The following is a 13,464-nucleotide window of genomic DNA, read 5'->3' on the forward strand; positions in this document are numbered from 1 at the left end:
TAGCCCCAGGTTTCATCCTGAATGTCGTGTCTTGTTGACTGTGGTATCAACGGCAAGGTTCCTCTGAAGTGATTATCCATCATTTGGGCTCCCCAAGGAACTAATTGCTTCGGGAGTGTCATAAATAAACAGATCAGGGTTAAGGTCTCTTTTACCTGGAAAGGGTTAACAAGCTCAGTAACCTGAGAAACACCTGACCAGAGGACCAATCAAGGGACAGGATAATTTCAAATCTCTGTGGAGGGAAGCCTTTGTCTGTGTTCCTTGTTTGCTCTGTTCTCTCTTTGGATCTAAGAGAGGCCAGACATGTCTCCAAGTTCTCCTGGAGTAGTTCCTACTATCCAATAGTGAGTATTAATTAGAAAGGCGGATTAGTCTTATAATTTGATTTCTATATTTGCAATTGTGTGTTTGCTATAGAATTTCTTTAATTCTGTACTGTTATTGCTTTTACTGAGAAAGAAAGGAGGGGGGATTCTCTCCAGAGATTGATAAGTTTAGACCCTGTGTATTGTTCCATCTTGGTATTACAGAGAGAGTCACTTTCTTTTTATTCTTTAATAAATCTTTTCTGTTAAGGACTTGGTTGATCTTTCCTTGGGTGAATTCTCAGGGAAAGGGGAGGAGGGAGGAGGAAGGCATCCCTCTGTAGTTGAATCCCAGTATCTCTCCTAGAAGAAAGGAGGGGGGAGGAAGCAGGGGAGAATGGTTTACTTCTCGTAGGTGTAAGAACTCCATGGATTTGGGGCTCTTGGGATCCCCAAGGATTTTGGGGAAGGACTGTGTCCCAATACACGTACATTATTGGGTGGTGGCAGCTTTTACCAGATCTAAACTAGGATTTTAGTTTAGAGGAGTCCATGCAGGTCCCCATTTTGGAACCCAACAGCTCTAAGTGGGGGTGAGACCTATGACAGGGAGAAGCTAATTTGTAGGGGTGACTCCTTAAGAACCTTCTGCCTGAGGTGAGATCCAGTGAGGGTGGATTACAACTGATAGAACTGCCAGCTCTATTTATGTAGTGCTTCTGCAAAAGACCTGATGTTCAAGGGTAAAATCAGGACTGCTTTGTTCCTGGAAAACTCCTTCTTACTGGGAAGGTGTAGAGAAAACTGGGTCACGCTTGTTGGCCTGTGGGCTGAGGGCCTTGATTCAGGGATGGCAAACAAGTAGTGACGTTCCTGGAAAACGTGGTGTGTTCCTGTGGCACAGACACTAAAGATCTGATCCTTCAAACTCCTATGCACGTGGGTAATTTTACTGGCAGGATTGAGGCCTAAATCAGGAGAGGAGCCAAATCCCCTCCAGCACAAACACATTGGCTTTACTCTTTTGGAATCATTCAAAGAATTTAAAGAACTATTCCACATACAAAAATGTATGCAACTCAGTTCATTTCAGTGATACTGTACTATTGAGGTCTGCTCGAGCCTAATTTTAAAAGATCCTGGATCTGAACCCAACCTGGACAGAGCCGACCTGAATCCAATCCAAAGGCGTTGAGTCCTTTTCAAATACAGCCCAATTTGGACCCAACACTTTTCCCTAGACCCATATCAGAGCTGCCACCTCATCCTTGGGGCTTGGCCTGCTGTGGGCTTCCTCTTCCCCGTGCCCTGTGCCCATAATCCATCTCTAGCCACCTCCTGCCCATGAGGTGGGCAAGGCAGCAGTTGCATGCCCCAATCCTGCCACTGCCTCTCTGCACTGTGTGTACTGTGGAGGGAGACTCGCCATCACACTCACTCCTCAACACACACAGCACAGCAAGGCAGCAACTGGCAGGACCTGGACAGGCAGCCGCCACCACACCGACCCCACAGGCAGGAGGAGGTGATCAGAGATGACCCGAGCCCAATAGAGTCAGGTTATTTTCTGATCCTTCCCAATCCCAACACATGTAGTCAGGTCACATCAGGTTTGGGTCAGATTTGAAGGCCCTAATCTATTAGCTTGGCAAGCTATAGATGTGTAAAAAGAGACAGACTCCCTCCGGTATCTGTCAGAGGTAGGTAAGAACCACCCAGGAGAGGGCTATGGGCTATGTTAGCGTTTCATATTCTGTGTCCCTAATACAGATGGAGTCATGGTGTCCAGAACAATGTGACTACCATATACCCTCAAGTAGATACAATTTCTGAGCATCCACGTGCCCCTTTAAGACTATCACAGTTCTTCAAGACTGTCACAGTCCTTCATTTGAGAAAACCATTCTCTCCTTTACATGTTATAGGTGGGCTGGTAGCACCACCTATTATTAACATTACCTGAATTTTCCCATTATAAAGTAAGTCCCATTTTTAGTTGCTTATAACTGTTTGGGCTGAAATTTTCCATGGCAGATGTCTGCTCAGGCTGAATTTTTTTTGGAAAATTTCAGCCAAAAACATTTGACCTTTCAGACGAGGTTACAGAAAATAACATGTTGCTTTACCCAAGTTAAAAAACCCTAGCAACCTTTTCTTTGACAAGTTTTACTACCCTGTGTGCTGGAGCAGAAATGTGCATATGGTGGGGGGAGGGACTGGTTGGCCATTGTGCTAAGAATGTGTCATTTTTTGCCATCTCTGTGAAAATCCATCCAACTTTGGCCAGGTTATAAATCTTTGACGATCACAGTTCACACGTGCTCTGTAGAGTTTTGCTAGACCTTCAGAGCTAAATTCCTCAATAATTCCATCCACAGTGAGCATGCTCCAGCCCAGGGCTGCAGGCGGCTGAGCAGAACTTGCCCAGCAATCTCAGCTCTGAGTCCAGGCACCAGAACTGAAAGCTGGGGGACTGTCTCCCTTGTGCTCTCAGTGCTCCCACTGCTGACACTCTGTAGCATTGAGGAGGAAGCTGCATGATTCAAATGCAGAGGGGACAACGGTCAGACTGAGGAGGTGGGGGAGAGTATATTGGGACAAAGACCCTGGGGTTTGGGGAGACTGGGACTGGAGGCTAGCAAAGAGGGAGAAGGAAACTAGGGCTAAGTATTGGGGATTGGGGCTGGAGGGAGAGGGGAGACTGGGATCCTGGATGGACACCAGGATTGGCAAGACAATGTGATTGGGAGTAATGAGGGAAACAGAGAGAGGACAAGGGGCTAATGGGAGTGGGGAAAACAGATCAGATGAGGATCCAGGGGGGAGACTGGCAATGGCTGGGCAAGGCCAGGAATCAGTGGGGTAGGAACAGGTAGCACTGGTGGTTGGTGGTGCTACAGCCGCTGCCACCACGCAGCACAAAGACTGGGTCAGGCCAGGCTCTGCAGCTGTGCTGCCCCAGGAGCTCACAGCCCTGCCACCCAGAGCATTGCACCGGCGGCGGAGGGGGCAAGCTGAGGCTGCGGGGGAGGAGGAACAGCAGGGGAGGGGCCTGGGCTAGCCTCCTGGGCCACCGTAGGCCTCCCACAGGCCGTAGTTTGCCCACCCCTGTCCTAGCAACAACTCTACTCTTTTTGTTATGCTCAACAACCCAGAAAACCCTGCCCATCTCCTATTAAAGCATAGTTTAAGGCATGTTTTTAGAATGTTTTAGTTATTTTGGGGGAAAATCAAGTCAATTATGGGTTACACAGTAAATTGAAATCCTCTTTGGTTAACCACATCAGAGATTCACCTCTGCTGCTGCAAGCATTCTGGGATGGGTAATGAAATACAGGAGATGTTACCAGTGAGTCTTTTACAGCTCCAGCTAACAAATTACACTAAGACCACAATTCAAGAGGCACATCCCTAGCACACTATAAGACTAGGACATTTGCACCTGCAGCTGCCCCCAAAAGAATCCAGTTTAACAGTGTGCTGTGCTGTTAACAGCAAATCTACATAGCCACATTCTCCCCAGAGGTGGGCAATTACCACTTTGATCCCCTTACCCACCCTGGTCACCCTTAGCCCTGGTCTACACTACAGAATTACTTTGCTATAGCTACGTTGCTCAAGGGTATGAATAATCCACCCCCATGAGTGATCACTGATCTAAAGACAGCACAATGTCGGTGGGAAAAGCTACCACCTCTCAGGGAGGCGGATTAACTGCACCAACAGGACAGTTCTCACCTGTTCGCTTAGAGCATCTTCATTAAAGTGCAGCTGTGCTGATACAGTGGTTTAAGTGTAGACCTGTCCTTAGATAGGGAGCTCCATAGGGCAGAGCCATTTTCAAGGATGACTGGTAAGCACATTGAGCACTACCATAAAAAAGTGATAGTGGTCCACTTTCCAAAAGCCTTACTTCCACCAAGGAGTGGCCTTCTCCATGGCCTATGTCAAGAGAGAGAGAAGGAGTGGCAAAGTGGGCCACTTTGAGTACAGAAATAGAGGAAGAAACTATTATCTCCCTACTTTGTACTTAACCTCAAAATGTTTTTCTATTACCTCACCCCCACCTCTTCATGAGGCCTAATTCCCCTTGGACTTAATTAAACACAGAAGCCACTGCTTTGACAGTCCATTTAGTTTGTCTTTTTGAAGAAAGATCTTTTGGAAGCACCATTGCTACCATGGCTTTCGTCAACCCTTACTGGCTATTGGGATAGAGGTTTAGGGTGGTACTTTTCTCAAACAGTGTAGAATTCATATGAATCTGAATGTGGGTTACCAGTGCCTTTACCCTCAAATTATGGAAAATAGAGGAGTATACTGGTGAGTTGAGTTCTTGTTACCTCATGCCTTACCAGCAGCGATTCAGTAACTATTAAAAAACTAGGACTAAACACAATCTTACTCAAGGGGGACTGGGCCTTAAACTTGTGATCTGGCTCCTGTACCCAGCAAATTAACAGAAGATTTAGATAAGAAGCACCAGTATGCCGGAGATTGAAACATCACATTTGTTTAGGTAGTTTAAGAATTGGCCTCTGGGGTATAGTGCAATGGGATGGTTCCTTCTGCCTAGCTCAGAGGAATATACTCTACAGCTGCCTCACTAGCTTTTCCTGGTGTTTAATTAAATAGGTGAGGAAATGAGGCTATGTTGCAGGTTTCCTTTTCAAGAATCACTGTGGAAAGTCTGACACAGGCCAGGTAGCTAGGCCTTCATTCCAAACAAACCACCCTCTTAGTGCTTACTAAACACCACATATGTGATTTGTAGCAAGTTGCTACAGATTTGCCTTTTTGTTTCTCCAGAATTGAAACTCTGGAAAGACTTTACCATATAGCTCAGAAAGGGAATTATCAGAAGACTGTCTCTTCCTGATTTTGTGCAATCCCGCAGGTACTACAATGATGGATAATGGTGCAAAACCCTGGAGGTAGAGTGTCCTACAGGAAAGTTAAAAACTTTCCTGATGAATAGCAGTGGATGAAATGTTAAAGACTGTATTTCTACTTTCCAAGTTGATAACAGAATATTGAGTAAATAGAGATATCTAGTGCTTGCCAGTCCCCAACGTTAGCATTCACTCAACAGCACTGCTTTCCTTCCCACACAGCTATTTGAGGTGGTTCATTCAAATCAATAGCTGTGATACAGCCCCTGTGACTGCCGCTATCTGCAAGCTGTTCCTCCTACACACTGAGCTATCCCACCGGAGCAGAAAGCTGCAGGCAATGGTGCTAACTTACAATGTGTTAAACCAGTTCCTTGCTTTAGTGTTTTCCTACAAGGCACAGAAGAAGTTTCCCATCTAGCCCTGCTTTGAACTTTTTAGGAAAGCTCCTACCTGCTCCCTCCCTTGGATTTTGGTGGTTTGGAGACGATGGGGACTGACTAGTCACTACACATTTTGCAAAACCAAACCATGGCCAGTGAAGTTTTGCAGATTTAAAGCCAAACCAAGGTTAGCTTCTCTCTTACTGAACCCCCTCATCCTCCTTCCCCTTTCTTTCCAGCAAGGGCCCCACACCATCTCCTGCTTCAAGCCATACATCGCCAACTCATCAGTCCTAGTAACAACGCCAGAGAGCTCATTTGAGCCCCATAAGGCCAAGATAAATTGCCAGAAGAAGCCATACTTCTGTTTTAGTGTTACCAGTTTCTGGAATTTAGGTCTTCAAGTTTTTAGCTTTTTCATAATTAAGAAAAACAGGTTTTAGTGAGCATTTGTGCGCCCATTTTTCATGCTCAGATGAAGTCTTTTCTGAAGCACCAACCCTCCCCCCACACACTAGAATGAATTCCCACCAGCCCCTTCCACAGATAGTTGTGAGAACTGAAAGAGACAAGAAGGTTCAGATAGTCCCACTGTGATTTCTAAAATTCCACCCTCAAGTATTTGCTTCCAAAAATGTTTTAACCAGTTATCCTAAAACCCCTATTTCTAGTCAACAGGAATAAAGCTTCATTCCCCCTCACTAATGAGCTGCAGAGCAGAGAGTCCCAGAGGCAGCAAGAGGTAGTTATTTTTCACTACAGCCAAGGGCAGACCTTAAAACCAACATTAACTTTTAAAAAGAAAGTGAGAGACATTGAACTCACACACATTTCTTACCCAGTGCTTTCATATAACCCTCAAAGTTTTCACTGGAAACAGGTTTCTAGGTCCCTAGAAATACATCACATATGTTTGAGAGCACATAGCAAGAGACAAACAGTTGGAGTGAATTATGTTTTCACTAGTTTTGCTTTGATCAGAAAACCAAAATCTAAGGCATTGGCAGTAAACAGCTTGAAGACTGGCTGTAAGAAAGTGAATGCCCCCACCTCCCAGGGTCATAAAGTTGCAGAAGAAATCCACGCAGAGCTGGGAATAGAATCCAGGACTTCAGGCTCCCAAGCACATTTTCTAGCCCTATGAAGATCTATCTTTGTTTGCAATTGTGACTTTATGAACAAATGTCCAATCCTAGGTGGAAGGGGTTCATAAAAGAAAGGGATTACATTGTGATAATTGGGTCTACACATTTATCCTAATTGTGAGCTCAACTGCAAAGAGTGAGTGAAAGTTCATAAATTCAAGTATCAGAGGGGTAGCCGTGTTAGTCTGGTTCTGTAAAAGCAGCAAAGAATCCTGTGGCACCTTATAGACTAACAGACGTTTTGCAGCATGAGCTTTCGTGGGTGAATACCCACTTCTTCGGATGCAAATTGTCATAAATTGTCACAATAACCTATGACCACAAATGTAGATGGGCAAAGGTGCAAAAGGAAAGACTGAATTAGAACAAACAAAAAGGCCTACTGATATAATTCAGAGACTGTGTTAAGATCATGCCTGGAAACAAGAAAAATGGGGGACTTGCACTCAATGAGCCAAATCTGGTACATCAGACATTTCGGCAGTGGAGGACTGTCAGCACACACGTGATTTAGCCTGCATCCCCATTGTAAAGTGGGTGATTTCCAGCCCAGGGATTCTGGGTTCTAATCTATAGCCCAAGCCAGGTAAGCTAGACTGGGTTTAAAGCAATTCCTGGGTCAGAGATTGTGTAGTGTGGACAATAGGGGAGTTAAGATAAAAACCAAGTAAGAGTCCAGGTTACCTGTGTCATAAAGACATACCCTGTGTTCTAGCACTCTGAGGGATCACTCTATGTTGGCACAGATCACCCCTCCCCCAGCTTGCTGTCTGTGGTCTGGATATTGTATCCTCCTTTTTGACATTGGGTTCCTTGGAACCAGTACTACCCATTTATTATCTATTTTTTTCTCTAAGAGTAGAGATTATTTTTGGGCCTAGGTTCAATTAGCACTTGTAACCAAAGTCAGCAGTCAAATCCAAAATTATGGGCCAGATTCTGCTGCCCTTATGCCTTTGCAGTGGTACCTTGTTCCTTACTCTTCGCAATCAGTGAACTACATGAGGAGGCAGGGTGGCAGACTCAGGCCCCATCATGGCATTCATACAAAATACTGTTTGTTTACGCAATAGAAAAAACACCTTAAAGTGCAGCCTTTAAACTTAGCTTGCCTGGGTGTGGGCTTGGACAAGCCAAGCTGGAACCCTCATATCTGCAGTTCTCAGTTGAGAGAAGAAATTCATACCATTGTCTGCCACCATAGCTTGTCCTTCCAGCCTGTTTGTATGTACTCCAAAATGCCTGCCTTCTCCTTCCAAGAGTTCAGGCTTCCTGGCTGGAATTGGGGCTTTGTTTTTCCCAAGACACCTCCACCCTCTGCTGTCTTTCTTGTCACCTTCCCAACATGATTCTTTTGATGACTCATTTTAGTCTCCTCCATATAGCCCACCACTGTCATCTTCAACCCTGTATAATGGGAGCCTCATCCTATCTTTTCCTTCATGCTGTGACACTCTCTGGAATGCCAACTGGGCAGAGTTTTTCTGATGCTGCCAGCTGTGTGCCTGGCTTTTTAACTAAGCTGATGCTGCTTTCTGCATTTTGAACCATACAGACAGTAGGCAAGATTTACCCCCTGGAGCTCAAGCATGTGCAATATCCCTCCTTTTTCCACTGGCAGGAAGACACCTTCAGACTCTGATGACCAGGGGCAGCTCCAGGCACCAGCGTATGCCTGGGGTGGCAAGCCAGGGGGGTGGGGCAACAGCCTGCCAGTTGCTGTGGGGGCGGCAGTCAGGGAGCCTTCGGCAGCATGCCTGCAGGATGTCCACCAGTCCCACAGATTTGTCAGCAATTCAGTGGCAGGTACGCCGAAGTCGCGGGACCGGCGGACCTCCCACAGGCATGCTGCCGAAAGCCACCTGACTGCCGTGCCTGGGGTGGCAAAAGATACAGAGCCGCGGTGAAGGCTGCCCACGAGATCAGCTGAATCAGCACATTCCAAGCTGCCCTAACCTCTGTCTTCTTGGGCTGATGACTTTGCAGGCTCTGCAAGCCTGTCTCCAGGCTGCCTGGATGGTAAAGTTATTAAGTGGCTTCTGCAAGGGTGCACCTTACTTGAGATGGACATGTTGATGGTAGGGCTTGGGTGCTGACATCTGATAAACAAAAGTCATCAGGACCCAGCAAGCAGGAGGAGTTGGGAAGATAAAATGGTAGGCTCCCTAGGGGAAGTGTATGAAAAGTTAAAAATTGGATCCATCCTACTCTCTTAGGGCCTAAAAGTATTGATGTAAAGACTAGGTATTAGTGTTCTTATTTTCTCCCCTTTTTATCTGTTTACTTATGGCAGTGGAATTGTTTGTTGCTTTTCTAGTAATGGATTGTAAGAAGATGCAGCTTCTTAATTGTCTTATGCAAATTGAATGACTAGACTGGCACACACCTGTGTTCTTCCTTCAAGGACTGATTCATACAAGAGAAGCTACAGTGCACACTACTGCATTCCAGAGACAAGTCAATTCTCTCCTCTGTACATTACAGAGTGAGTATAAAATGCTAGCAGAGCAGAGTGGCTTCATTGTAAACACATGTGTAAGTGACTAATCAAGGTAACAGAGGAAGAACTACCATGCTTAATATCCCTTAGGACATCATTTGTGCTGTCAGATTTATCCTCAAAGCACAGCTGGCTGTGAATGCTGTGCTAAGGTTTGATTTCACTGTGGATTGCACTTTCAGATAGAGCAAGAGCATTCAAGGCTAGAAGGGACCACCAGCTCATCTAGTCTGATCTCCTGTGTAGCCCAGGCTAGCAGGCTCACACTAGATCCAAACAACTGAAATTAGAGCTAAGCATTACAGCCTGTAGGAGACTAGATTATATTCCACAGGCAGAAAATAGGAGGGACTGAGGTACACCACTGCCCATGGCCCCCACAATGGCAGGGAAATGATTAAGTGAGATATACCCAAATAATCTTAGCAAGAGACCCACCCACATATGCTGCAGAGGACAGCAACACACACACCATGCTCAAGGTCACTGCCAATCTGACCTAGGGGGAAATTCCTTCCAAACCCCACATCTGGTGATCAGAGAAAAAATGCTTGCTGCAACCCCAGAACCCTTCCCAGGTGCCAGCTCTAGTCATGGCCATCCCTGATGCTTCAGAAGGAGATCAAAAGTACTTTTCCTCCTTTGCATCAATATCATTCATTTCTTTAACATGAGTGTTTGAGAAAAGCAGCTGCCTCCATCAGTTGGTATTTTCACATGAGGAAAAATAGAGCAGTGTACTCTAAAGGGAAGCATTGTATATTCTGTTGTACATTGCATTTCTTCAGACCAGCTATAATGGCATCCAGCCCATTCATGCATTAAACATAAGAGACCTTAGTGTGAAGTATCGGTTTGTGTATTACAAGCAATGTGTCCCATCCTATGAACTGAGCAGTGGTAATAATGGAAAACCAGCATACAGAATAGAGAGGGGGGGGGGAGGTTGCACCCTGTCCCATCATGTGAGGATCCATGTTAAATTTGTTTAATCTCTAATATAGTCAGTTAGAGAAGGAGATACAGCTTTTAAGATTACTACAACAGTGGGGAGGACAAGAACTAAGGGCTATATTAATGTATAGTTATTTTGATGTCTGTGGGGAGATGTTCATGGTTTAGGGTAGATCAAGGGGCTATAACTTGAGTAATGTTAGGGAGACAACTTAAAAAGCTTTCCTATAATATTAGGATGGAATATTCACAAACCTCAAGGGAGTTAGGCACTTATGCCTTTATAGACCTTCCAAAATCCCAGCCTACATTCATAAGAAAGCTTTCTAGAAGTGGCCTTTCACTAAGCTAGATCTATTGGACTAGATCAGAAAGAATTAGTGGAATTATAAAGCATTTTAAGCCTAGAATAGACAAGCAACTTGGAAACACTATTGTTCTACAAGGATGGAGGACAGAGTAGGCTGGAGAAGATGAGATGAAGGTGTCTAGTCTATCTCCATTTTTACAATTCTGGAGGTCAAGTCTCCATGAGTAGTTACAAGCTAACAAAGAATATGGACTCCAATATTCAGTGTTTGAAAGCCCGTTTGTTTAATACGTTACACAAGTACACTGTTTCTGAGACAAGCCTGTACACTCTGGAGTTGGAAACAGAAGCTTATACTGGAGCTTTCTTGTCAAGAGCCATCTCAGTGAGTTTCTAGTCCAGTGGGCAGGGATTAATGTCCTCTTGCTTTCTCATATATTCTGATGCAGGTGATGTTGTTCATGGTACATTCCTAGAAGGGGGAAGTTATCACAGTATGATTTTAAAATGCCTCCATATGCAGTTCAACAAATACTATCACACATTGTTTTCAGAGAACACTATGGGTAAGGCTTCACTACCTGCCGGATTGGCAGGCGGCAATCGATCCAGCGGAAATCGATTTATTGCATCTAGTCTAGACATGATAAAATCGACCCCTGAGCACTCTGTCAACTACTATACTCCACAGCTGTGCGAGGCACAGGCAGAGTCAACAGGGGGGCAGCAGCAGTCAACTCACCGTGGTGAAGACACTATAATAAGTTAATCTAAGTACGTTGACTTCAGCTACTGCTTAACTTAGATTGATCTCCCCACAGTGTAGACCAGGGCCTAGAGAAGCAACAATGCAGTGCTGACATAAGGTAGCGTTCTTTGCCTCTAAGATTTTTTTTTTTTTTAAACCTGGAGGAAAAACCACACACAAGTAACTTTGTCATCTTTGCTACAGTTCAACTTGTTAAGCATTTCCTGTGGAGATACTACTTTCAGAGATCAGATAGCAGGAATGAACTCACCACCACCATCTTCCCATCCACTAATCTTCTCTTTATTGTGGTCTCCTTGCCATTCCACTTCTGCACCTGAGTCAGTGAGCCATCATCTAAGGTTACAATACTCTACCAAAAACAAACAAAAAACCTCACATAAAGTAAAGTGTTTAGTCCACTGTCCTGCAGGTTAGAAGGGATTCAGTTTGCAGAGAGTTAGGAAAGATTGGGGTTTTACCTCTATAAGGCTTGTCACTTTGCCCCCATTGTTTAGCCCTCACCTTTGTTTTTCTGTCATCTGCTGTAGTTTCCTCAAACTCCTCCCCAAGCTTGAAGGAGACCTCAGTACTTTTGAAAGTGCTCTTGGTTTGGATTGTTAGAACATCCCCATCAATGCTGATAGTCACAGTGGGTTTGGTGAGGCTGCCCAGTTTCCTGGTGGCTAAACTCACACCTGCAAGTTTACACACAAGATGTCTCAGATACTTCTAGATAAACATTAAGGTGATGGGATAAAAGTTAAAGGAATAAGAGTAGAACTAATTTACTGTGCTCTCAGTACCAGCAGTTTGTTACCATAGTGTTTAGACCCTTTAGTTCAACTGAAGTGAAGTAAAACTTATATAGTAGTCTTACTAAGAAAGAGCATCAGTGTTACAAGCACAAGTGTATCATGTCTCACAGAGAAGTCCTCTCATGTACAGTTTGAGTTAAATTACAGAAAAGCACATTAATCAATTTCCTTGTTGAGGTAGAGTCTAAGTCAGCAAGATATTCCAGTTCACTTATAAGGTAAACAAAGCTTTGTTGAAACAATGCTATGGGCCTAATTCTTCACTAGTTTGCACTTTGAGTCATTCATGCAGAGTGACAAAGAAAGACCAGTTAAGAAAGGTAGCATTTGATAGTCACTTTGCACAGGTGCAAGTGACTACATGAGATGCAATGCAGTGGAGGTCTAGGCCCTATGTTATCTAGAATTTAAGTTTCTTAATGTTTAGTTACTTCACCCCTGCTATTCTCTCTTTTCAGTAGTCCACTCACCCCTCCCCCCCCCCCAAAAGACATAGCCAATCTTCGATTAAGAGCAGCCCTGGGGCAGCATTTATGAGAACAGTTCACATCAGAGAGCCACTTCCCCTTGTCAGCTTACAGTTCTCAAAATAAACACCTCATTTCCCTTCTGAAGAAATGAGCACTAGGAAGCTGCAAAGTGAAGAATCCCCAGAGCCAAAGAGAAGAAATGTAGGAGCAGAGTTCAACTAGAGCATATCCTTTCTAAATCCCACACATTACATTACTCACCCAGCTCTTTCATGTAATCATCAAATTTTTCACTGGAGCTGAGTTTCCACGTTCCTAGGAACAGGTCACACATTGCAAGGGTTTTCTGGGTAGACCCACTCAAAAAAACAACAGCAGCTCTCAAAAAGAGCTAAGAAAAGAGCACTAACTCTATAGGCCCTGAAAGTCTGTTTTTAAAGCTGATCTGAACATGTGACATTCTGAGACAACCAATCAGGAAAGATATTATGGACTCCAGTCAATAGGTAATTTCAGTTTGATTTCTTTTAGCACAAGTCCACAGTTAGTAAATACAGCAAAGGATAAAAAAAATCACAATTTTAGCCCCAATTTAAAACATAGCTTTTCCAGAAATAAAAAAACAAAAAAAAGAAAATCACCATTCCAAGACAGAAGCAGCACAGTCTTAATGGGATGTGTGAAGGCTCAAGAAGTTAATTGTTTAAAAAAACTCCTACTATCCCATTCATAATGTTATTTATAAAGCACTTGGGCCCATAGGTGCTGGAACTAGAGGTCCTGGGGGTGCAGCAGCACCCCCTGGCTTGAAGTGGTTTCCATCACATACAGGGTTTACAGTTTGGTTCAATGGCTCTCAGCACCCCTACTATACAAGTTGTTCCAGCGCCCCTGCTTGGGCTCAGATGCCCAACTTTAACTTCTAAAATGGCTCTG

General features: G+C 44.4%; 1 protein-coding gene across 1 annotated transcript; it reads right to left on the bottom strand.

Moving 5' to 3' along the window:
* Positions 1 to 10,752: 10,752 nt before the first annotated feature.
* LOC123364028 (myelin P2 protein-like) lies at positions 10,753 to 12,943 on the bottom strand. The gene is made up of 4 exons (XM_045005740.1): positions 12,790 to 12,943; positions 11,766 to 11,938; positions 11,512 to 11,613; positions 10,753 to 10,964 (listed from the first exon to the last, which is right to left on the bottom strand). The coding sequence occupies exons 1-4, from the start codon at positions 12,860 to 12,862 to the stop codon at positions 10,905 to 10,907; spliced, it is 408 nt and encodes a 135-aa protein (XP_044861675.1). The 5' UTR covers positions 12,863 to 12,943; the 3' UTR covers positions 10,753 to 10,904.
* Positions 12,944 to 13,464: the final 521 nt, after the last annotated feature.

This window comes from Mauremys mutica, chromosome 2 (genome assembly GCF_020497125.1).
Source record: "Mauremys mutica isolate MM-2020 ecotype Southern chromosome 2, ASM2049712v1, whole genome shotgun sequence".
Classification (NCBI taxonomy): domain Eukaryota; kingdom Metazoa; phylum Chordata; order Testudines; family Geoemydidae; genus Mauremys; species Mauremys mutica.

Bases quoted from the DNA above. Each gene is read 5' to 3' on its own strand.
- LOC123364028 (XM_045005740.1), bottom strand. From the start codon at position 12,862: ATGTGTGACCTGTTCCTAGGAACGTGGAAACTCAGCTCCAGTGAAAAA. The intron at 11,939-12,789 runs GTGAGTAATGTA...GTAAACTTGCAG, and splicing joins TGATTACATGAAAGAGCTGG to GTGTGAGTTTAGCCACCAGG. The intron at 11,614-11,765 runs GTGAGGGCTAAA...TGTTTTTGGTAG, and splicing joins CAGATGACAGAAAAACAAAG to AGTATTGTAACCTTAGATGA.